This window comes from Corvus hawaiiensis, chromosome 23, assembly GCF_020740725.1.
Source record: "Corvus hawaiiensis isolate bCorHaw1 chromosome 23, bCorHaw1.pri.cur, whole genome shotgun sequence".
Taxonomy (NCBI): Eukaryota; Metazoa; Chordata; class Aves; order Passeriformes; family Corvidae; genus Corvus; species Corvus hawaiiensis.
In genome coordinates this window covers 6,259,282-6,283,450 of record NC_063235.1, presented here as the reverse complement: position 1 = coordinate 6,283,450, position 24,169 = coordinate 6,259,282, and the positions used below count along the sequence as shown (strand labels likewise).

The 24,169-nt window shown below is 56.8% G+C and overlaps 1 protein-coding gene across 31 annotated transcripts in view; it reads right to left on the bottom strand.

Annotated features, from left to right (window-relative positions):
• The window catches only part of MACF1 (microtubule actin crosslinking factor 1), a 139,846-nt gene that overhangs the window by 31,140 nt on the left and 84,537 nt on the right, over window positions 1-24,169 (bottom strand). For all 31 annotated transcript variants that reach the window (XM_048326803.1, XM_048326804.1, XM_048326817.1 and 28 more), the window contains 5 exons: window positions 23,092-23,587; window positions 21,031-22,502; window positions 2,454-2,615; window positions 2,156-2,326; window positions 827-993 (listed from right to left, as the gene is read on the bottom strand). In XM_048326803.1, coding sequence (XP_048182760.1) covers window positions 827-993; window positions 2,156-2,326; window positions 2,454-2,615; window positions 21,031-22,502; window positions 23,092-23,587 — 2,468 coding nt within the window. The remainder of the gene's footprint in view (window positions 1-826; window positions 994-2,155; window positions 2,327-2,453; window positions 2,616-21,030; window positions 22,503-23,091; window positions 23,588-24,169) is intronic.

Genomic DNA, 24,169 nt, shown 5'->3' with positions numbered 1-24,169 from the left:
AAAACCAGTCTGTGATTCTTTGAGTCAACGAAAACACCAAGGAGCAGCTCCCAGCTGGAGCCAGGCATGGGAAGCAGCTTCAGGTATTTGGAAGAGGGGAAGCAAAGCAGCCCTGCCCAGAGCAAGGTGAGGCACCATTGTCAGGCAAGCTACAAAGGCAAAGACAAAAATCAATGTGGAGGAACTGCAAAATGAGCTTTTTCCTGCAGCTGTGCCTTTAGGATCCAGTTTATCTCCCTGGGAAGGTGGCAGAAAGGCTCCCCTGTAGTGCAGCTTTTTGATGGAAGGGACCTTAAAGACCATTTAGTTCCAACTCCCTTTTCTTCCATCCCTGTCTTGGATGATCCCTCAGCTTGTGGCCAGGCTCTCGGTCTTTCAGAGCTTCTGGTTAAAGGCAGTCCTGGATGGACAGTCCTGGCTGGACCCTGGATGGACAGTCCAGCTTGTTGGCAATGATTAAAAACACTGACAGGGCCCAATCTGGCCTTCAGAAGTGACTTCATAACCTCGAATATCAGCTTAGGTAGAAATAAGTAACTCACAAACAAGATTCTGGCAGCAGAAAGGTGTCAACAGGATGCTGCTAAACGTTAAAGCTTACAGGAATAAAAATAACATCCCTCCCCTGCAGGGAAATTATTTAATCTCAGCTCTTCCCTGCCATTGTAAACCACTGCTATCAGCCTTGGATTCCTCGTGTTTTCCAGCTGTTTCCATGTTTCCAGGATGTACCTGCACCGAAAGCTCCGCCAGCTTCCCGAATGTTGTCACCCCTGGCTCCGGGGCACCGTGACTCGCGGCATGAGCCGGTCCCAGTCCCTCTCACCTGGCAGCTGCCCTGCCCAGCAGCCCTTCCCAGCGCCGTGCCAGGCTCTCCAGCTGCCCCACGATCTTGTCCCGATCCGCGGGCTCGGCTGACTGCGCGATCCTGTCGCCCTCCGCCTGGATCATCTCCACCGTGGCTTTGCGATCGTCCAGGAGGCGCTGGAGCAGCTTTGGGGAGACAAAGGAAAGGGGAAGGTTACCAGATTGGGGCAGCAGAACCAAATCCAGCCCTTGGAGAGGTCAGATCTCTAATTGTGGCTCAGAACCAGCGCCAGCACTGGGCTGAGACCAGGCCCAGCCCGGGGGGACGGCTCTGCCTTCTAAACCAGTTCAAAAAATTATAGAGTTGTATTATATTGTTGTATTATATTACATTATAATAGTCACATGCTTTGATTTGGGCAGCCCTGAAGCGGCCAGGCAGCTGGGCAGGGTGATCATTGTAGGTTTCTTCCAACTGAACTTTCATTTTATCTATTCTACTCCTATTCTATTCTATTCTATTCTATTCTATTCTATTCTATCCTATCCTATCCTATTCTATCCTATCCCATTCCATTCCATTCCATTCCATTCCATTCCATTCCATTCCATTCCATTCCACTCCCTTTTCCTTTTTCTTTTCCCCTTTCCTTTCCCTTTTTTTTTCCCTATTCTATTCCCTTTTTCCTCTCCTCTTTCCTTTTCCCTTTCTCCTTTTCCTTCCTTTGCCCTTCCCCCTTCCCTCTTTTACACCACTCAAGACCCAAACCACTCCTGTGCTTGAAGAGTTTCCCGAGTCTCCCCCGCCAACCCCCGCCAACTTATCAAGCTTTTAACTTCCACTTGAAGCACATTTCCTCTTCCAACCTCAACCCAAGCCTGGGTAAGAATTCATTTCTGAAATATTTCCCCATGACCACACTCGGCCTTCCCCCCGCCCGCTCCGCAGGGCAGGCGCCGACCCCGGGCTGTTATCTCAGCAAACACCGGCACACCTCGGGCCCGCTCTCACACTTCGTAACGTTCCCTTTGTCCAAACACCCAAACCAGGCCCTGCACCACCAGCAGCTCACTCCTGACACAGCAGAATCACCGGCACAAAGCAAAACTCAGGGCTGGAAAAACACGGCCGACCAGCAAAACCAGCGGCCGACTTCAAGGGGCAGCGGGGACAACGAAGAGACTCAGGTGATTTAGGCGATGGAGATCGTTGAGTGCGGGCAAAGCATTCATCACACTGGGATGTGAGGAACTGAGATCCACCAGGAAAGAAGCGTGGACATCCCAGCTGGACCCCCAAAATGTTATCTGGCTGTCCTGAGGTCCCCCTCCCTCCTACCGAGCTCACCTTCTGCTCTTGGATCTGGGCTTTCACCACCTTGTACTCGGCAGAGGGAGGCTTCTGGTTGGAGATGAGCTCCTCGGTGTCTGCCAGCCAGCTCAGCAGCGGCTCCAGGGCGTCCTGGAACTTCCCACAGTGCAGCAGGGCCTCCTGCAGCTGAGCCACTCGCTGGGCCACCTGAACCCCAAAAACAACCCCACTGCAGCGTCAGGCACCGGCACTGGAGCCTCAGCTCCCTGCCCGTGACCCCCTCCTTCGCCCAGATGCCAGAGGAACCAGGGACAGCCCCTGCCCACGCTCCCACCTTCTTGTTGAGGGTGTTCCAGCGGGTGTTGATTTCTTCCATGTCGTGCTCCAGCCCTTGCACGTCACAGTTTTTCCCGGCGCTTTGGATGAGTCCCTGACCAACTCCATTGACTTGCTGCAGTTTTAGCTGGAGGGGATCCACTTGCTCCTTCTGGAATTGCTGGGGATGGAAAGGGTGGGAGAGAAAAGGTGATTGACAAGCTGTGAGCTGCTCTTCCAGCCCCTCAGTCATTCCATGGATGCAAGAGGCTTTCCTCTCCAGGGAAGATGCAGCAGCCACTCGCACTGGTTTTATTGGAATTGTGCAAGTTTGTCTAAACTCCTCCCTCGCCTTGACCCAGTGACACAGATGTCACAGGAATCTGATGGTGTGGAGCACAACTCAGGGGTCTATCCACACCCACCTCTGCTTTTAAGCAGCCAAATCCCATTTTTCCAAGCACTGGAGTGAGGTAAAGAGAGAAAACTGAGGAAGAAATGAGAGCATCAGCTCCGACTCGCCATCAGATTGGGGAACAACGCTCCTGGGGAAAAACCCCAAGCAATTCTCACAGTGAAGCTATTGAGAACGGAGACCTGACATCATATGAGTTTTGTTAACCACGAAATTACAGGCAGCGAGGAGCTCGCTGTATTTCAAAAGACAAAGGCAATAGGCAATTAATGTGCGAGTCGTTTACCACGGATTTGGCACGGTCCTGCCTGGGAATCCTGTGGGGAAAAGCTTTCTAAACCAAAAAAGATTTGATAGCGAAGGGGGAGGAGAGCGAATGAAGCTCCCCATTGTCAGGAGAGGCAGCAGGGAGAATCCTGTTTCTCCGGAGGAGATAAATGCTCTTTATCAGAGCTGGGGATCTGCTGGAACCACGCGCTGCCTGTCCCTCTCTGCTCCTTCCCCACCAGCCCCAAGGGACAAGCCTGCCCTGTCCCCACAGCAAGTACCCCAAAAGCCCCAAAAACAGGGAGCAGATTCCTTCCTGGCTTACTCTGCTCCTCTGGCTCATGAGCCCATGTCACCCCACACCCAGAGCTGGGCAGGAGCGGAGCCCTTGGCCCTTTTGGAACATTTTCCAGCTGGGAAGTAGAGGGGAGGGCAGCCAGCCACCTGCTCCCTGTGCCTGAGAATGCACGGACACAGCCTGCACTGAAAAATTCCCACTTGGATGCAAGATCTCCCCCGGCAGAGCAGTGGCTCGGGGAGGACACGGCTCTCTACGCCCAGCAATCGCTTTGCTCTGGAGGAGCACGAGGCAAAACCCCCCCGAAACCACCAAAATCCCCCAAAACACACAGGCACAGCTCCCAGCCCGAGCAAGAGGCGCTGCTCTGACTTTCCCTGCCTCATTTCCAAAGGGAAAAAAAGCTACTTCTTCCCAGCAGAGCTCAGCAGCCGGAGGGCAGGGAGGTCCCTCCAGGACAGGAGCGAAGGGTGAGCTGGCAGACACTGTCCAGAGCCGTTTGCTCAGGGAGAATTCTGCCACGGTTATAAGGAATAAACGGTGCCTTGGAATCGCCGATTCCCGGGCTGCTCTCCTGTTCCTGTTTATATATGGAGCTGCTGGCTAGAAGAGCCAAACCCACAAAAGGATCAGGCTGATAAGCCTGGCACGCCAGGCTGGTCCGAGCTCTCCATGGACTGCAAAACAAACTCCAAAGGAGCCAGGCAGGGAGGGAGCCCTGTGGGAAAGCCTGGCTGATCCAACCAGGGGTACCTGCAACACAGGTATCAGCCAGCCCGAGAGCCCGATGCTCCCTGAGGATCCTGACAAAAATAATCCCAGCAACAGCCTGGGGGGGAGCGTGTCCAACACCCTTGTTTTCCTTTGCTCATGAAAGGTTCCAGCAATTTAGCTCATTAACCTCACCGTGACTCAGCTTGGAAACAAATATTTAACGACTACCCTTGAAGCCGTGGAGCGAGGTGTCCTGCCCTGGGGAAGAGCTGGACAGACAGGCAGGCAGGACATCTGCTCCACCACACCTCTGCCTCCTCCTCACTCCCAGGAAGGCTTCCCAAAGCATCCCAAAGCTTTCTGCTTCCCTCATCTCCCTTAACTCCATCGCTGCCGGATGTGGAGCTCCGGGAAGGACCAGCGACTCCAGGAACGCTTGGAGCAAAGGGGAAGGTTTGTGGGGTGAAGAATCAAAGGTGCTGAACCTAAAATAAGGAGCCCACCACTGAATTTCAGGGAACAGACAGCTATGGCAAGAACCCAATGGCTTTTCCCTCACCCAGGTCCCCTCCGGGTGTCCCAGCCTGTGCTCACATGGACCCCCCATGTGAAACCACCTCTCCAAGCCCCTGCATGTGCGTTTCTCAACGGGGTGGTACAGCCCAAAGGATGAGTAATTGCCACCAAATCGGGATTTTTGGTGCTGACTAACTTCTGATGTCTCCTTAGTGATATTTCTCCTAATCCAGATGGCAGGAAATCAGCGCTCGGCTGTGGGAACTCCAGCACCGAGGTCTCTCCAGGCAAGAGCCGCGAGCAACACAAATCCCTGAACGCCAGAGAGAATCTGAGCCCCTTCCCAGGCACCTTCTGAGCCTCAGCACCTCAATGGTCACAGAAAAAGCTGCAGACAGCGATGACTGCACGGGACAGGAATTGCTTGTGCTTAATTCATTTTACAGGTTTCTCTTTCCTGACATACTTTCTGCTTCAAAGATGGGAACTCCCCGCCAGGAGCCAGCGAGAAGGTTTTTCTGAAGCCTGTGATTTCCATCTGAGTGACCATAATGTACTTTAATAAGCCAAAAAAGTGTAAGTCAACATTTCAGGTCATCGAGCAGCCAGAGTCTTTTGCCTCCCTTACTTACACAACCCCACAATTCCCCCTCTCCCAGCCCAAAAACTTTTTGCCTGCCAAATCCAAGCCGATCTCGGGAGGGAGAAGGCTGTTTGGAAGCCCAGATCGTGCGTTACTGAGTGGGCTCCCACCTCCCACCCAGCCCAGGCGTGCAAAATAAAGCGAATTCTGCGCCTGAAGCCCCGGCTGCGGGAGCCCGAGCAACAAATACCTCGTTATCTGGAACGAATCCATCTGGGAGAGCAGGGGGCCCTTCTGGCATGAGAGCGGCGCCGAGGGGTCCCTCCGCGCCCGGTGTCCCCTCTCCCTCGCCGGGGCACAGGGACAGGGCACCCCCACAGCTGCGGGGACGGAGGCTGCCCCTCAACACAGCCCTGGGGAGGGTTTGTGCCCTGGCTGCTGTGGCAGAGCGTGTCCCCCGCAGCTCTGGGGTGGTGGGACCCTCCGGGAAGGGTGGCAAGGCACCAGGGGGACCCTCCCAAGCTGCCGCCCCTGCTGCAGGTGCACTCGCAACGGGGTCATCCTCCAAAGCCAGCGCTTCCTCGGGCAGGTGCTCCAGGATGGACGGCACAACCATGATGGCAAAGTCATCTGTATCCCCCAAGGCCACCACCAACGGCATGGGGTCACCACCGAGGTCTCCGGCACCCGAGACGAGTGGCTCGGCTGCTGGTGGTGGCACAGTGGCAACAGGCACGTCAGCAAAGGGTGGTGGGGCTTCCAGAAGCTCCTCCACCATCAAGGGCATGGCAGTGGTGGTTTCTCCTGGAGGTTCCTCAGCATCCATGATGGGATCCCTGGCAGCTGGTGGTGTCCCCTGAGCCTGGGGCTCCGGGACAGCCACACCTCCTGGTGAAAGTGGGTGGGTTGGAGCAGAAAGCTCCCCAAAATCCCATGGAATGGCAGGCCCTGCGATGGACAATGTGTCAGGAAGCTCTTCAGGGGCAGCTGGGCTGGCAGGACATGGGACCTCCCAGCCAGGGGCAAACAGCAAGTCCACATCTCCTGGCCGCAGGATGGCTGCTGGTGTCCCCCCACGTGTGACAGCCACCTCCACAGGGCACCCCTCTTGGTGGGCAGCCCCTTCCAGAGCCAGGCCCTGGCCCAGGGAAGCCACTTCCCATGGGAGGTCCTCAATAGGCACCGGGAATGTTGTAGGAGCCTCGGAGCCTGGCTCTGATGCAGAGCCGGCGTGGAAAGGCAGCAGAGAACCACAGCAAACATCCCCACTCTCTGCTGGATGAGTCCAGCCCTCAGCTCCACTCCCTGATCCCAAATCTGTGGCTTCATCCTCAGAAACCAGTTCTGGGACATCCCAGCTGGCGACCTCAGTCCTTCCAGGCAGAAGGTGATGGGTCCTGAATGGAACCACGCCCTCAACGCCAGCCTGGCCGTGCCGTGGGAGGGACCCCAGCTCCTCCATCGCTGTGGCCGGAGCTGGGGGCTGGCAGGGGGACACTCGGCCAGGACAGGTCACCTCGGGAAGCAAGTCTTGGTTATCTTCACCCCACCCCTCCGGAGCGCTGGGGTAACCATCTCCCCCCAGCCCAGCAGCTGGATGTGCCCCTGTGCCAGGACAGGGCATCCCGCCAGCCACAAACTCCGGGTCCACGAGTGGGTCAGGATCAACCTCCCCCACCAGCGCTGGGGAGCACTCCAGGAGGGACCCCAGCCCTGCCATGGCCACGGGGCTGGGGGAGGCCCCTCCGTCCGAGTCCGTCGGGGTGACAGCCAAGGTGTCCCTTTCTGAGAAGGGCTCTGTCAAGGGCTCCAGCGTGCTCAGCACCTGCGAGCTGCAGGTGACATCGAAGTCCTCCAGATCTGACACAACAGCAGAGTCCGAGGCGCTGATGTCCAAGGGGGCCCTGTGCTGACCCCCTTCAACCACCAACCCGGCCAGTTTGGCCGAATCTGGGTCCAGCCCCTCCGAGTCCATCGGGGACATCTGAACCTCCAGGCAGCCGGGGACAGCCCCATCACCCCCGTCCTCGTTCAAGCACTGCTCTTCCAGCTCCAGGAACATCTGCACCGAGTCCGTGTCGGACAGCTCGGGGCCCGTGGGGCTGGCTGAGCGCTCCAAAACTGGAGCAAAGTCCTCCACCTCACATTGCACCGCCGCGTCCTCCGTGCAGCATGTGCTGCCAGCACCCCCCGGGGATGTGCAGGGCCGGGAGGTCCCCGGGCTGGGGGCAGAGCCATCCTCTGGAGCAGCGGATTGTTCCTTTTCTTCAGAAATATCTGCCAAGCAACAGCTCCTCTTCTCCTCTGCCACCAGAACAGCCTTTCCTCTCTCTGACAGCGTCGCCTCCTCCCACTCCTCCATCATCACCCAGCGCTCGTCCTCCTCAAATCTCAGCTCAGACTCCGTTTTCTCCCTGAGATTGGAGGTGATGAGAATATCCAGTCCCGTATCCAGCAGCTCCTCACTAAGGCACGGAGAGAGGTTGACGTTCTCCACTGTAGAGTCCGACTCGGAAGCCTCCAGGGTCTCCTGGTGCCCATCGCTGAAGCTTCCCCTGATGAAATTCTTCCTGGCTCGTGGCCAGGTGGCACTGGGGAGCCGGCGGGCCCTGGCCAGGTCCCTGACACGGCTGTCCCCGGCGTTCAGCAGGGCCTGGCGCTCGTCCCGGGGACCACCGTAGCCATCAGCGCCGAACTGCTTGGCCGCCAGAGCCTCTGCCGTGCCAGATGACTTGGAGACGTGCTCCAAGGTGAGAGACTCGGACATGGGCTCGCCGTGGTCGGGCTGGCCTGGCTGCTCGGCGAGCATGGCACTGGAATCCCGCTTATCCCGCAGGGAAGGGTTGGAGGCGCCCGCCTCCGACACCTCGCTCAGCGAAGCCCCCATCCTTTCCGCAAACTCGGTGAAGTTGGGTGGCATGAAGGACTTCCACGAGCGCCGGTTGACGTTCTCCTTCTTCTCGGGGTTCGGTCGCCTCTTTGGCGGAGCCGGCGCCGGCTTGGAGACGTCGCTGCTGAGCTTCAGCTGGTCGAAGATGACTCGCTCATCCAGCTTCTTGGGTTCCGGCGGCCTGGACTCGAAGACGTTGGCAGCTCCCAGAGTCCCGTTGCTGGATATGGTGCTGCCATCCCCCTTGCCGAGGGTGCTCTTGGAGAGCTGGTTGAGCTTCGATCCCTGATCGATTTGCTCGTTAATCCTCATCGTGTCGTATATCGATCTCTGGGGCACGTAGCAATCCTCTATATAACCATCCTCATCCTCGCCCTTCCCCAGGCAAGTGCGGTTCTGCCGTAAACAGTCTGGCCGGCTCAGTGGTTTGCCCATACTCTCGTCCTTATGGATGACGGAACCACCCCGGCAACCTTTGGCCCACCACGGCAGGAAGCATCACACGGCCAGCAGGTCCCAAACCTGCCGGGGCGGCCTCTGATCCCAAAGTGACACTACGGGGATGGGAGGGGGGACCGGCAGCACCGCGCCGGCTCAGCAGCCCGACCGGCAGTCCCGAGCAGTGAAACAACCCATCTCATCCCCCGGGCCCCCCTAAAAAACCCCATCCATCAGCGGATCATCCAAAATCCAACAGCTTCGGTAAAATATTCCAAGTGGTTCGCGACAGAGACGGCGGAAGAGTTTGAGGCTCTTAAATTATCCCGTCCGTCCTTCTTTACTAACAAAGGCACTGCTTGTCCCGGCCGCTCCCGGCTGGCAGTGGCGAGCGGCTCCGCGCGTTTTCTGCCCAGCTCCGAGCGCCGTGGAAGTCCAGCTGGTCCGAATTAGCCTCTCCCCCCGACTCTCGTGTTTTCATTTGAACTGAGCTTGTCAGCGGATATTCGTACAACTTTAAACACAGGAAGTTCTTCATTCAGGGCAAACTCGGAGGTTTCCTGTCTCAAAAACATGATGGCATTGTTGCTGCCGTCACCTCACCCGGTGCCACCGGGAGTGGCGGAACCCCCAAGATCCAGCCGGTGGGTGCGCGGTGGTGGCGGCACGGCCGCCGAGTCCGGCAGTGGAGGAAGGCTGCTGGGTCTTCGCTTTTTTTTTTTCGCTTTCTCCCCAGGAAAAAAAAAAAAAAGGCTATAAAACGCATCCAAAAATGGCAAAGGGACGGAGCGGGATGGAATCCCCTGAGTTGCCTCCGGGAGCCGACGGGGGGGACGGGGAGCAGCCGCGGCTGGAGGCGGCTGTTGCCGCTGCTGCTTCTTCTTCTTCTTCTTCCTCCTCCTCCTCCTCCTGCTGCTGCTGCTGCTGCGGCTGCCGGCCCCGCTCGCACTAACTTTCGCGGCGGCCGGTGTCGGGCTGCGGCGGCTCCGCGCCACCGGGCGGCCCGGCCATGGCAGGGCGGGGGGCGGCGGGGCGGGCGCGGGGCCGGTACCGGCGGCGATGCGGGGCGGACCGGGGCTGGGGACGGGGTGGGTCACACACACACACACCTCGGGGCCGCCCTCCCGTTCCCCTTCCCCGCCGCTCTCGCCCCTTTTGTGCGCGGCTCAGCGGCCGGGCCGGGGGCGGGGGGCTCCGCGCCGCCCCCGCGGGCAGCCCCCGGCCGGCGCGGCGGGATGCATGGCCGCTGCCTTCCTCCTCCTCCTCCTCCTCCTCCTGCTCCCGCTCGTCCTCCTGTTCCCGGCCGCCGCCGCCCGCTCGCCTTCCCGCCGGCGGAACAAAAGGCCGAGCCGCGCAGGCCGCCGCACGCCCCGGCCCCGCCGCCGCCGCCAGCACCGGCTCCCGCGGAGCTCCAGCCCCGGCGGAGGGCGGGGGGACGCGGGGGCGGGCGGGGGGCGGTGCCGCGGGGCGGGGCGGCAGCGCCGGGGCCGCCCCCTCCCCGAGCGCCGCGGTGCCTCCCGCACCCCTCCCGCACCGACCCCCCCACCGGCCCCGGGAAGGGGGGACCGGAGCGCGACCCGGCCGGGGAACGGGGGGGATGCTCGGTGGCGGCGCGGGGGTGGTCCCCGCCCGCCCCGCCGGGGATGGCCCCTCCTCCGGGGGGAGGCGGCAGCCCCCGACAAAGAGCAGCAACGCCCTGGCTCGGCGGCGGCTCCGGCTCCGGCTCCCCCCGCCACCGGCCCCGCTCCCCCGGCCCTTTGTCCGCTGTTCCCCGAGCCGGCGCTGGGAGGGGGATTGCGAACACCCCCCCCCCCCCCCCCCACACACACACATCGGGTCTCGCTGCTCCTCACACCCGCCCTCGCACAAAGAACCGAGTTTTTAAATCACCGGAGGAGCCCACCCGAAACACCCCCAAAGTACCAATTTTGCCTTCCCCACCGCTCTGCCAAAAAGCCACCCGCAACTTGCCACCGTTCCCCTCAACCACTGCAGGCTCTTTATCCTAAAAATCGTGATTTTTTATAGCCCCAACTCTAGGGCAGCAACCTGAGTCCTGTCACCCTCTTTTCCTCCCCCAAAACCCTTGGGTTTAAGAGATGGGGAACATTGGAAGTGGGGAGGGAGGCAGCCCGGGCGCGTGAATCACCGCTGCGAAGTGATGCTGAGGGAAGTCACAGACTTGGGAGAGAAAACAGGAGGGTTGGGAACAGCCTCCACGCATCTCCAGGCAACAACCCGCCCCACCAGCCACCCGGCCTGCTACTTTGGGATGAATTATGGCATCGGGATAAAAATACAAGGTGTGCAATACAGAAAAACGTGCAGCATTGCACTCCAAAAGCACCAACACCGGGAGAAAAGGACCTTGGTCTGCTCTTTGCTGTGCCACAGCTTCACCAAAAGCCCTCCCACCTGGCCATGGTGAGCCGCAGGCAAGGAAGATGAAACCCTGGATATTTTTTGATGCATTGCCATCCTGAAAACACTGAGGCTTGGCCAAAGTCATGGTGTGGCTGTGGTGGGCGCCCAGCTTCCACATCCCCAAGCCCTCAGACCCTTCATCCCCATGTCCCGGCAGCGCATTCCCAAAGCTTTGTTTTGCTTTCGGAGAGATGGGAACGGATGTTTTGTGGAAGGGGAGGGTTCGGGGGGAATTGCCCATTAAACGGCCCAAAGTGCTCCTCGGATGGAGACGTTCGCACAGCGGGAAACCTTCGGAACCCCCTTTCCCCACCATTAAATATAACCAAGGAAAAGAGCAGGAGGCGGGCAGGGAGTGGGAATTCCAAACAGCCCCCTCTGCCCACCCAGGGCATGTCCCCTCCACGTCCCCCCGAGCCCTCCCGGACAGACAGCCGGACATTCAGCCCTGCAACCTCCTCCAGCCCCAGCTGCCGACACTGCCAGAGTGTCCCAACGCCTGGATTTTTCCCCTTGCTGGGGGACACCGCAGCTCCTGGTCCCTGCTTTTAATCCAGAGCAGCTGAAACAACAAGAGGACAACGGTGCCGTGCCAGAGCTCCGGCCACGCCGCCCGCTGCCACCTTGGCCGGGAGCTGGCGGAGCTGCACCGTTACCGCTCCGGGGCCCCTCCGCCAGGAATCCCAGGCATCCGGGCTGGGGCGCGGAGGCTTTTTTGTTCCACTGCGAAGAAGGAACGATCTCTCCCTCCCTCCCTCTCTCGCTCTCTCGACGTGGAGCTGCCCCGTTTTTCACAGCCAGAAATTCTTTTCCCATTTCCTCACCGAGTCACGTGCCAGGAGCGAGCCGAGTCTTCCTCCCGACACATCCCCCCCCCTTCCAACAGTTTCTAAAACCATCGGGGAAATATTGGGCAGGGATGGAAGCCAGTTGGAAACCTGCTGTGCCTGGCCCGAAGATCCCAGCCAGAACTCTTGCAGGTTCCCCAAATCACGGCTTTAAGCCTCCAAGTGCCACCCCAGCGATGGGGACAGGAGCCAACCAATGCTGGGAATTGCAAGGTCAGGGCTTTGCTGGGGCTTTGTGTCAGTGCAACGGATGGATGAATTTTTGTCCTTTCGGGTGTTTCCAAGTGACCACCAAGACCCCCTCATTTGGCTTTTGCTCAGTCCCCAAACCTCCCACAAACAGCTCCCGTCACCCACTCCAGACCTGGTCACATCCTGCAGGTAAAACACCCTCAAGCCAAAACCCACCCGGAGGTTTTCCAAGACCTTCTCCAAGTAGGAGCATCCCCATTTGTCTCCTGAACCTGCTGGTTTCAAGCTTTCCTCATAAGGCCACCAGCCCCGGCGCGTGGGGACGCGTGCTGTCCCCGTCACGGGCTGATGTCACCCTGCTTGCGGCTGTGCTACATCCTGCCACCGCTGCCGCCACTGTTTACATGGCACAGCACTATTTGGACACCAAGGTATTTTTAGCTTTCTTTTAATGCATCTCAGCAGCTGGAAGCGAGGGACCTGTGTTATGAGACGAGCAAGAGAGCTCAGAGACAGCTCAAGATCTCTGATGGACGCATCATTTATGAGATTGGGGTGCAACCAAGGGTCTTCTTCGCCCTCAAAGCTTCTTTAAACTTGACCTTGGTACCCTCCTGGCCTGGGAGTGCAGGGCGGATGTAGGAGAGCTCCTGGCTTGGCACTGTGAGCTTTGTCCCTGCTGGTCTTGCTGCCCACATCGTAAAATCATAGAATAGTTTGTGTTGGAAGGACAGTAAAATCATCTTCCACTAGACCAGACTGCTCCAACCTGGCCTTGAGGGATGGGGCAGCCACAGCTTCTCTGGGCAGCCTGTCCCCCGTGTCTGACTTCGTGTGGGTCACTGTGCCTCCCATGTCTGACTCCACAAGTGTCACCACTGGGCTGGAACACTGTGCCACATCCAAGCCAGGCAGAGTGGATAACCCCAAGAGTCTCCAGCCCAACAGAAGGACTCAGGGTGCATTTCACCCTCCCTCAGACACTGCAATAAAAGCACAAAGCCAAATCAAGCACTCACAAAATCTCCCTTAGAAACGGCGCTTTAGGCTGCACTGGGATTTTGAGCAGAGGATTCATGTTTTTTAAAGCCTTTGCTGCGTTTGTCAGAAAGTCAGAGGGGTTTCTTTCCCTCTTGCTCTCCTCCTCACTCATCCCTTTTCCCAAACCTTTGTGATTGCCATTCCAGCGCCTGCTCCAGGCGGGAGCACCGGGGCTATTCCCACCCCGCTGTGCCGCGCTGGGTGCTCCCTCATCCCTCTGGCTCACAGCTGACTTCAAACCAATCTCACATCAGCGCTCTGCCACCACTCAATCCCTCTTCAAAGGCTACAGCTGCTGGGGATGCAGGGAGCCAGCACATCTTTAAATCAGCCATTTGGAACCTGGAGCCTGTTAATTCGGGACTCTCCTCCGCAGGGCTGTGGGAGGAAACCTCGGCAGGCTCCGTGGGGGTCTGCACCTTTCCATGGGGAAAGTTTTAGGAAGAGGTTAAAACCCAAACTCCCAGAGAAACCTCCTGCACTTTGGACGCACAGCTGCAGCGAGCTCCGTAAAAAAAGAAAAATAATTAAATTTATTTTGCTCTTCCAAGAGTGCAGGAGCTGCACCGCAGCGCTTTCCCTGCAAGGCAGCTAATATAGATGTTGGTATAAATAATTCTCCCGAACGAAGCCTGGAGCCCACGTGTTGCAGCAGCGCTCAGGCGCAGCCCCACGGCGTTCAGCGTTCCCATGGAACCCCATCTTCGTGCACAGAGCGCCCCAAAACTCCCTGGCAGCAACCTGAGATGGGACTGAGAGACAAAGGTAGAGCCACGTGCCAGGGCCTGCGTGGCCAGGAGGTGAAAGCTGCTGAAATGCCCATTTCTGTCCTCAGCTGCTCCATTGAAGCACCCTGGGCTCTCCGGGCATCCCACTGCCCACGAACCGCAGAAGCTGCTCCCCAGAGCAAAGGGGGACAGCAGGGACGGGGTGATTAATAAAGTGCTCTGAGGCTCTTTAGGAAGTGAGGTTAAGTGTGTTATCATCCCGAGAATCCTCTGCATGGGAGACATTTAAACCACTCCTTCAGCAGGAGAATGGGCAATTGTTCCTGAAAGGGTGCAGTGACTAATCCCGGCCTGAGTCCTTCCCTGCTTGCTCCAGACCCAGGGGCCACAGTCCCTCCCTTCCCAATCCTCGCTTGGATGCTGTGGGTGATGGGAATGTCCCCACAGATCCCCCCAACTCCACGGCTGCATTCTGCCGGGACCAGGCTCCACTTCCCTCCTCTGCTCAGTCCTTTGCAGACAAAAAGCTTCCCATCTCCTCCTCCCTCGGATCCTCAGCTCTCCTGGTCTTATGCAAAGCCGGTATTTTTAGTATCTCCTGGAAACACTGCGAAGTGTCATCACCACCAGCTAACGAGTGCTCCGGAGAGGGGACATTCCTCCGGCCACCTCCCTCAGCTCAGACCTGGCAGGGTCACCAAAGCATCTGCAAGTGGGTGGCTTTTGGAGCACTGAGCCACAGCAGCTCCTGAAAGGCACCATTTGATCACAGCCTGATTGTTCCACGGTCAAGAAAAGAAAAGGAGGGGAGGAGAAAAAAAAAAATTAAATAAAAGCCTCGCTATGATTTGGTCGATCTCAGCAACTCTTGGCTTAATTCGCTCTTGTTCTCGGGTTCGGGGAAGTGCCTGTGCCTCCGCTGACACGTCAAGGTCAAAGCCCACCCGTGGCTTGCTGATGAACCAGCACACTGGCAGCGTTCCCTCCGGGCAGGAGGAGCTCCAGGGCTTTTCCCTCCGTGCTAAAAAGTCTCCCCCCAGTGCTAAAATTCACTCCCGAGGAGTGAGGAGGCTGCCCGGGCTGCTCGTGCTCCCCGTGCCTCTTGTGCAGGCACGAGATCGCCAGGTCCGGAACGCACCCAGCCCCACCAGGGCTCTGCAGCTTGGGCCACTCGCCCCAGCCAGGCTCGGTGACAGCCCTGTCACCCAGCACAGCCCGTGCTTATCACCCCTCCCCGTTTATCATCCCCTTCCCCAGCGAGGGGAGATGGTGCCTTTAAGGCAGCTTAACAGCTGTCAGAGAGGAGGCATTTCTGCGTGTGCTGCTGATGCTGAAAATACAAGCCAGAGATACTTTAAGTAGGTCTGGAAAGCGTTCAACGAGAAGACACCGTCACGCAGCCTGTCCCCACTCCCAGCCCAGTCCCACCCAGCTGCTCCCAACTCCACGACTGTCGGGAGCCGCACGCATTCCTCCGGGGGCACAGAAGGGTTAAAAATACCCTCGGCCAGGCTGGGGCACAGCAAGTGGCAGAGTGTGCCTTGTCTGCCACATCCCGTTCTCAGAAGCCCACCTCCCCTCGCCCACCTGCCGGCCAGGCACCCCCAGCTATGGGGGCTTGGCTGTTTGGTGGGGTGTGGAGTGCCCAAAAAAGCCACCCCGGGGGTGTGGGCTGGGCGCTCGGGCATCGCCTGTGTGGCCACTTGTGCTGGCTAAGGATCACTGTCCCGCTGCCTCCAGAAATCAAGGCTTTGAGTGTCAATGCTTTGGTGTCAATGCCTTGTGCCACCAGCACATGGAGTCGCTCCTGCTCTCCAGTTCAGCCCAGCAATCCCAAAATGGGATGCTGCTTTTCCTCTCTGCCCTCCTTAGGAGGGTTGGAATGAGATGATCTTTAAGGTCTCTTCCAACCCAAACCATTCTCTGACCTTCAAGAGCGGTTCTGCAGTGGCAGCAGCAGAGCTGCCAATCCTGGATAGAGAACCACAAAACCAGTGAGGCTGGAAAAGACCCTTGAGATCACCCTACAAAGGAAGGTCACCCAGGGACCGCTGGGGAGCACAAGCTGCAAGCCTAAATGGGACAAAACTTCCGGGGAGAAACCCAAACTTTGATCCTCCTGCAAAATATCCGAGGTGAAAGTGCAGGATGCTGGGCAGTCGCATCCCCATCCCACATCTCTCCCTGCCTCAGTGGCTCATGCAGGGGACACGACGAGGTCACACCAGTTGGCAGCCGCCTCTCCAAAACCGGCACCCTCAGGCAGGGACACCTGGCACAAACCCAGGGACAGCAGGCAGCAGTTAGGGGCACCTGTGGCACTTCGGACAGCACCGTTGACTCAGCTCCCTGGTGGAAAGGTTGGGGCAATTACGAGTCATAAATGAAGTGCTGAGAGAAGCTGACATCCCCCAGCCATGCAGAGGGGCAGGAGGAGGGCACGGGAGGGTTCGTGGGCTCCCCAGCCCTGGATAACTGCTGCCTTCCCCAGGGAGCAGCGTCAGGCAGCAGCACGGGAATGGCCAGATGAGTAATTCTGGTTTGGGCCTCACTCACTGCATCACCACTCCCGGGATTTCTTTCCTGATTTTTTTTCTTTCTCATTGAAGCAGACAAAGAGGGTGCTGGAGGCACAACGGCTGCGCGGGCCCTGGCCCTGCTCTAAAATAAAACCGAGGCTTCAGTTATTGCTGTCTAGGGATTCTCCCTCCCCCTTCTTCATCATCCAGCACTAAACCTTTATTGGTGTGACACAGCAGAACCAGAGTTCACCGCATTGAGCAACTCCAGTTTCAAAAAAAACCTCCCCAAAAATGCCAGGAGGAGAGGCAGGAGCCCGAAATCCCATCCCTTCCCTCTGCTGCCTTGGCAAAGCCATCACCCACCGAAGGCTGGATGAGGGAGACCCTCTCCTGCTCCTCCCTCCTCTCCAGGGTGGGGTTTAATTAACTCTGGGAGGCGAGAGATCCTGGATAAACAGCTCTGCTGTGCCAGCTGCGGCAGGTCCTGGCTCGCCACATTCCTGTGCCATGCCCCAGCGCTGCCGAGCTCAGCTGTGGTGACAGCGGGAGCCACCAGCCCATGGACACGTCACCAGGTGTCCCCCCCTCCAGCCAACTGCACCTGCACCCACCCAACGTGACCCAACATGACGGCGACCCTTCGGGTTTCATTTTGGGGGAAGCGCTCCGGATCCTCGCAGAAATCCCTTGTGGCTGTTGAGCACAGCTCAGGGGGAACGCAGGGGTGATCCTGCTCTCATCGTCCTCACGGGGACAAAGCGTCCCCAGCAAAGCAGAGCACCCTGGCATGATGCAGCTGAGATTCTTCGCTGGAGTAAAGGTCCAGAGAAGCTGTGGCTGCCCCATTCCTGGAGGTGTCCAAGGACAGGTTGGACGGGGCTTGGAGCACCCTAGGATAGTGGAAGGTGTCCCTGTCCCTTCTCACCCAAACCAGTCCACGAACCCATGACTGGGGAGGCACCAGGATCTTCACTTCTGACCACTGTAAGGTAGAGAGCCCAAAAATCCCTGCCAGCACCTCTGAGCCAGGGCTGAGCGTTAACACTCTGCCTCGTAGGTGAAATGTGGCAGCGTTAAGAATTTGTCCAAAAACAGCACCATGAACCAAAGAGGGTCCCAGCTCAGAACTGCCAACGCCAAGCACAAGCCACACTTTGAAACCCAAATTCAAAACCCACCGTGGAAAAGAAAAACAAAAGCCAGGCTTAAGCTTGCTTAGCCAGGAGGCCAAGCTAGCCCAGCACAGATGTCTCCCCCAAAACACCCAGGAATGTGACTCCATCAGCTCCGTGGCCCAGGCTGATGGGTGCTCTTTGGCCAGACAGGACGAGCCCACGCCTGGGGCTTTCTGGCACCTCTGCTCCCAGCCAGCAAACCTCACCTCTGCTTCTTCAGCGTGGGAAGGAGGATGAACCACTCACACTGAGCAGCACAAGCTTTGTCCCATGAGTTTCACGATTTTTGGGGTGAAGGGTTCTCACTTGGGGTTTTCCAGCTGATCAGGGGTTGCTGATGCTGGAGATAAAGCAATGGAGAAAGCCCCTATGGCTTCACATGAGTGACCCCCCCCATCTCATCTGTACCTGGGGAATCAAATATCCCTGGGGAATTCTGCTGTTTGCCAAACTGAATCCACGGGGCTGTTATGTTTAGTAACATCTCAACTGCAGCTCATTTGATTCCAGTCATTAAAATTTAATATCAGCGTAAGCTTTGAGAAACCTGAGCTGACAGCAGAGACAGTGGAGGGGGAAGAAGTGCCCCAGCCTGGAAACTCCTACGAGCAGCTCTTGCTGGTGCCCGGCACTTGTCCCTCATGCTGAAGAGCCCAACTTGGCCATGTGAAGCTCAGTGCAAAGATTCTCCCAACTTTTAACTCCTTTTTATACAAAAAAGGGGCTCCTCGGAGAGGCAGCAATGGAACGAGAGCCACTGGGGTTAAACTCCTGCTGGAGATCAGGAGTTAAAGATGAGGTTCCTTCACTCTGACAGCTTAACATGAGCTAAACCCGTGTTATTTCTCCTGTGGCACAGCTGGATCCGAAGCGATCCATCGGGATGTCCATATAAGCACAGGCTCCAAACCACAGAAATGCCTTTCAGCTGCACTTGATCTCACCAGAAAACTCAGGGCTGAATTCGATGACCCCTTAAAGTCTCCTCCAGATGGGTTTCTTACAATCCTGACTGGATTTCCTGCACTCCCTGTACTCCAGCTCCACCCTGGATCGTTCTCCTGGCTCCTGATGGCCGTGGAAGCTGGTGAGGGTCTGTCCCCAAAATCGCTTCCGCTCGCTGAACCAAAACCGCTCCTGCAAACAAAGCTTCCCCCTGAGCACGATCCGACAGCTGCTTCCCAGCCTCCCGCCTCGGAGGAACCCAGCCAGGAGGAAAACTTACAGCAGGAGAGGGCTCATCCATCCCAAAGCCAGGATTAGTCCCTCTGTGACCTGGGAAAGGGGCTGCGGGGGGAGAGAGGAAATGCACGAATGGCAGTTTTCCAGAAGTTAAGGAGGTTGTGGCCTTTTGGGGCAAGTTTGAGGGAAAAGAAAAATACACGGGAAGCTTCAAACATAAGCTGCTTCCAAAGTCACCCGTTCCCAGCCTCCACCAGAGCCTTCAATGGATCCTCTTTATTAAAATCTGGACACAATGAGTCCAGAAGTGCCCACCTTTGTCAGGGCTCCATTGGCAACTTGCCTGGAGCCCCGGGGCCATGCCTAATTTGCATCTCATTTACACAGATGTTCATTAAAATTAATGCCTTAAGACATAATATCTGCCTGCATTTGAGCCTTCTGGACAGACAGAGCGCGACCGCTCCCGGAGAGCCCCCGTCACCCCATCCGTCACCCCGTCCGTCACTCCATCCTCCCCCCGGAGCACTGCCAGGATGAGGAGCTCCTCTGCTCCACCAGGACGCTCCGGGCACGCCCCTGGTTTGCAATCCAAGGAGGGCAAGAGGTGTGATATTGTCTTAGAGAGAGAATTTATTGGGAAACAAAAGCCTGGCGCAACCAAGAGAAGCCCCCCGAGCTCCCCACAGAGCACGAGCCAGGCTTTTCCACAGCTCTCCCTCCAGGCCCTGCTGATGCCCTTCCACGTGCAGATCGGGATCTGGGGTTGTATTTCTCTTAGAGAGGACCAGAAGGCGAAGCTTTGCCAAGATCAGCTTTGGGATTTGTGCAAAAATCCCCGTTCCCGGGATGAACCGTGCACGGCAGGAATGGAGGAAAGGGGGAAAGGAGGAATGGAGGAATGAAGGAATGCTGCTGTAACCACGATTGCTCCATCCACCCCTCGTGCTTCTCCCCCATTTCGTTCCCAGCCAAAACCTTCCCACCACAGCTGCAACTTTCACTTTCCCACCCACAGAGGCCCCAGCTGCACCGCGTGGCCTCGATGGCCAACGAATGACTCCTGGTAAGGACACCTCAGACCCCCAAACCCCCTCAGCTCGGGTCACCCATGCCTTGAAGGGTCATCCTCAAGGTCACTGAGCTGTGGACCATGTGCAAAGCCCACGGTGGGTTAAGCTGCTCCTGCCCAGTCTGGGTTTTGTCATTGTTCCTAATGAGAGCTACTCAGCTGGGAATAATCCCTTGCTCTGCAGGAAACGTTCACTGATTTTAAGGACTAAAAACTCCTTTCTGGATATATTTGTTCCAAGTGACTCTGTGGTGTTTAATGATGAATTTAAATCCTTCCCATCTTTGCTCAAAGCAAACTGCCCGACACAAGCAACACCATCAGGTGAGGTTGAGTTTGTCCCACAAATACAATTCCAGGGGGTTTTTTTGGATAGGCATCCCCCAAAACCAGAAACACCTTGTCCTGGTGAAGGTTTCACACAGCTGCTCAAGCGGTGGAACGGGATCAATTAGCCATGAGATGAAAAGTAAATGGCTGTAAAACTGCTTCTCCCTCCCGCCCCCCCATTAACACCAGGAAACGAGCAGCCAGATGTAAATCAGCCCAATCATCAGCTCCTGAGCACATCAGGAATAGAAGTTTCACAGCAAGAGAACTTCTGAGCCGTATTAATGTAATTAATGTAGTGTAACAGCATGACCCGACACCATAACACTGTATGGAAACGCATCAAACACACTCACACTCTTCCCTCTCTCAAGTCTTGATGGTCTCCATCAGCTCCTTGCTGGAAATGTGAACAGCCCACATAAAACTTCACCTTGGTTTTACTCCCTGGGCACACTCCTCGTCTCACAGTTTATCTGTGGCTCTTTTTGTACCCAAGGATCCCAAAATGGACGCAATAGGTGACCCAGATGGAGCGAACAGCAAGCAGGAGTGGGGGGCCAGGCAGAGGCAGACCCACAGGATGATCTGATCTGGACTACACTCTTAAATTCACAGCTCAGACAGACTCAAACCCCTCCTTTCCTCCCCCAAAATCTAAATGCCACCCACCTCTACCAGCCCACGAGGTGCTGGCACGCCAACATCACACATCACCAGGAGAACAGGGATTTTCCTGCCCAACCCCAAAATCTTTCCACACCTTTTCACCACAGAGTATCAAGTCCACCAGCAGGATTTCACACCCTCCAGAGCAAGGATATTTCACTGCAAACCCACTCACATCACAGCAACAAACAACGAAGACGCCATGGCTTGAAGCCCACAAAAAACCACACCACCTTCAAGCGCCGAACCCCACTTTAAAGAAAAACCAAAACCGCCATGGAATCAAACTGACCTTGAAGTCTGCCAGCTGCTGGTTGATGGTTTCCACCTCTGTCCCCACCACCCACTGCAAGGCCTCGTTCTCCTCGGCCGCCGTGGTCATGTGGCTCAGCTCCTTCAGGCGGCTGTAGAAGTCCTCGACGCGGGACAGCGTCGTCTCCACCTGCTCCTGCCGGTTCCTGCCCCTCTCTGTCAGCTTGCTGCACTGCTTGCTCAGTGTCTCCAGCTCCCGCTTCAGCCCCAGCAAGTCAGGGCTGCCCTCGTCCTCCAGCATCTTCTTGCACTCGCTCTCGGAGGATTCGATGTCGGATCTCAGCTGGTGGAGCTTGCCCAGGAAGGCGCGGACGTCCTCGGCCTGGGACTGGAGGCTGTCAGAGTCCCTCCCTATGGGGCCCATGCTGTCCAGCTCATCATCCAGGTCTGCCAGCTGGGAGAACATCTCCCTGACCCTGCTGTTGAACTGGCCGATCCCTTCCAGCTTGTTTTCCATGAGTGCACAGCAGTCATTGACTTTCTGCTTCACAGCCTTGAAGTCCTGCTGAGCCACCTCAGCTTGGCTTAAGAGCTGGGAGCAGTCAGATCCGTCTGGAGCATCTTCTATCAGACCTTGAGTGAGGTTTTTCAGATAATCCACTTGTGGCTCCAGGGCCTGCAGCACCTCCTGCTGTGCCCTGAGCTTCTCCAAATTCTTGTTGCTGCAGGCTTGTGGCCCCAGGGCATCGTAGATCTCCAGCTGGTGCTTCGCCCCTTCCAGCTTCTTCTCGATGTTCTTGAAGCTCTCCTGGAACTCCTTGAGCCTCTGGGACATTTCTTCAATGGAGCCAGTCTTGGTTTGCAGCTCTTCTGTGATGGCATCCATCTTCTGGTTGATGCCGGCCTTCTCATCCCGGATGTCGTCCTCGTCGGTTTGGGAAGCGTCAATCAGGATGTCGGCAGCGCTGTTGAGCATCTCCAGCAGGGACCGGCGCTTCTCCACATCGCTCAGCATGGCCTTTGACCTCAGAAGAGTGGCCTCCAGCTGCACTGGATCCAGGGTTACCTCCAGCTCTGCCATCCTTGCCTTGCAGTCCTCCACCCAAGGCAGGAGATCCTCCGCGTGCCGCTGGTACTTCTGAGCCTTCTGCAAGCAGTCCTTGAGCTTGGAGTGTCTGTCAGCAGCCTGCTTGCTGAGCTCCTCCCAGTGTGTTTTCAGGCTGACCAGCTGGTTCTGCAGAGTGGTCTTCTCCTCCCCAGGCTGGACCGAGAGCAGCAAAGATTCTCCCTCGGCCACAATCATCTCGTAGGAGCCGCTGTGTTGGTTGAGGCTCTTCTGGAACTCTTCTTGCTCCTGGATTTGGCTCTGCAGCCTCTCCAGTTTAGCAGAAATCGGTTGGCTCTGGGCTTGCTGGCACCTTTTGTCATCCAGCCAGGTCCTAAGTTCATCAAACATGTGCTGGAACTGCTGGGAACTCGCGAGTGCAGTCTGCAGTCGGTTCATCCGGTCGGCTGGAACGGGAATGAGATTAGAAGGCGACAATTAAGCTCAAATCAAATAAGCGAAGTGCAATTATTTAAAATCATCTCAGATGCACCAACTGTGTTTTGATTAACAGGAAGGAGCTTTCCATTGCATCACCAGCCCTCTTTGCTCACTGATTCATAAATTTCTTAAGTAGTAAGAGGCAGTGATGATGCAGAAGTCTCAGCTCTCCGGACTGGTCTCTAAACGTAACCTCTGAGAAACCAGAAGATGCATCCCAAGACCAGAGGATGACCACTGGGGCTTCTCCATGCCCCAGTATGGATTTAGGAACCTGGGGTTTTTTTTTCCCAAGCACGTGCCACCCCTGCTTGTTGAGGAGCCACATCAGTGGGGCTAAACACCTCTGCTCCCTCTCCAGGCTCAGGTATTCCTGGAGTTTGAGCTCTCCCATGCTTGGTCCCACATAAAACACCCATGAAGAACCCTAAAAAGGGATAAATGGTGCTTCCCCTATTATTTTTATAAACCCAGTGATGGGAGAGCCCTTTGGCAAAGAGCAGGGATGGAGCTCGACATCCCAACATCTCTTAAGCAACCTCTCCTCTATCTCACCTGCCAGATCTTCCAGCCCTTTGAGGGGCAGTGCCACCGTCTCCAGACGTTTCCTCAGCTCATCTTTGAGGTACTGCTCCCCAATGAGGATGGAGAGGTCATCACAGAGGGTCTGAGCCTCTGAGATCTCCTCCTCCAGCTGCTCCAGGTCCGAGCGGATCTCACTGGTCTCCTCCAGCTGCTGTTTGACAGCATCAGGCTGGGTGCTGATGGCAGACTGGCTGCTCAGGCGCTGCCCAACAGCCTTCACCTTCTCTGAGAGGCCCTGGAGAAGCTCCTGGTACTGGGTGCTCTTTACTATGGCTTGGTCGATCTGGCTGGAGCGGGAGTTGAGGCGCTCCGTGAGCTCGGACCATTTCTGGTTGACCCCTTGGAGCTCATCCCGCACCTGGCTGGTGGATGGAGAAACATCTCCAGGGCCAGTCAGGATGCTCTGAGCTGCCTGGTTGAGCTGCTCGTGCTGTTGTCGGCGAGCTTCGAATTCCTTCAGCATAAACTGGAACAGAAACAACATTAAAATGTTTGCATAAAACTGACAGCTCCGAGTACACACAGTCAAAACAAAGCAGAGCTCCAGGGGCTTTATCCAGCCCATGGAATCAGCAGGAACAGGCCTTGGGGTGGGACAGCAGTTGGGCTGGGTAGCCCAAGATTTACTGTGACCTTGGAAGTTAAAAAGCTGGGAGGGGTCTGCGACTCCAGGACTTTTCTCTCTCTCTCTTATTTGTCTCGTAATGTAGCATAAACCACTTAGATGAGATGGAAATCTGATTATCTCCACTGGGGCTTTTTATTTTAGCTCCGTGATGTGGCTGGTTACAGCCATGTTAGGATGTGGAAGCAGGAGGAATGGAAGGGCCAGGCTGGCAGGCAGAGGGGCAGCATTAGCAAGTCCTGCAGAGCGTCAGCGCAGGCCTTGTTTAAAGCAATTTCACTCTCCAGGAGAGGCCAAGTGATTCACTGGTGAGTCAATCCAGTGCGGGAAGGGAGCTGAGCACTGCACCCTTTTCAAGTTACTCACAGCAGTCTGGGCTCAGCGGGGTTTGGAGGACTTGGAAGAGGAGCCACGAGGTCTCTG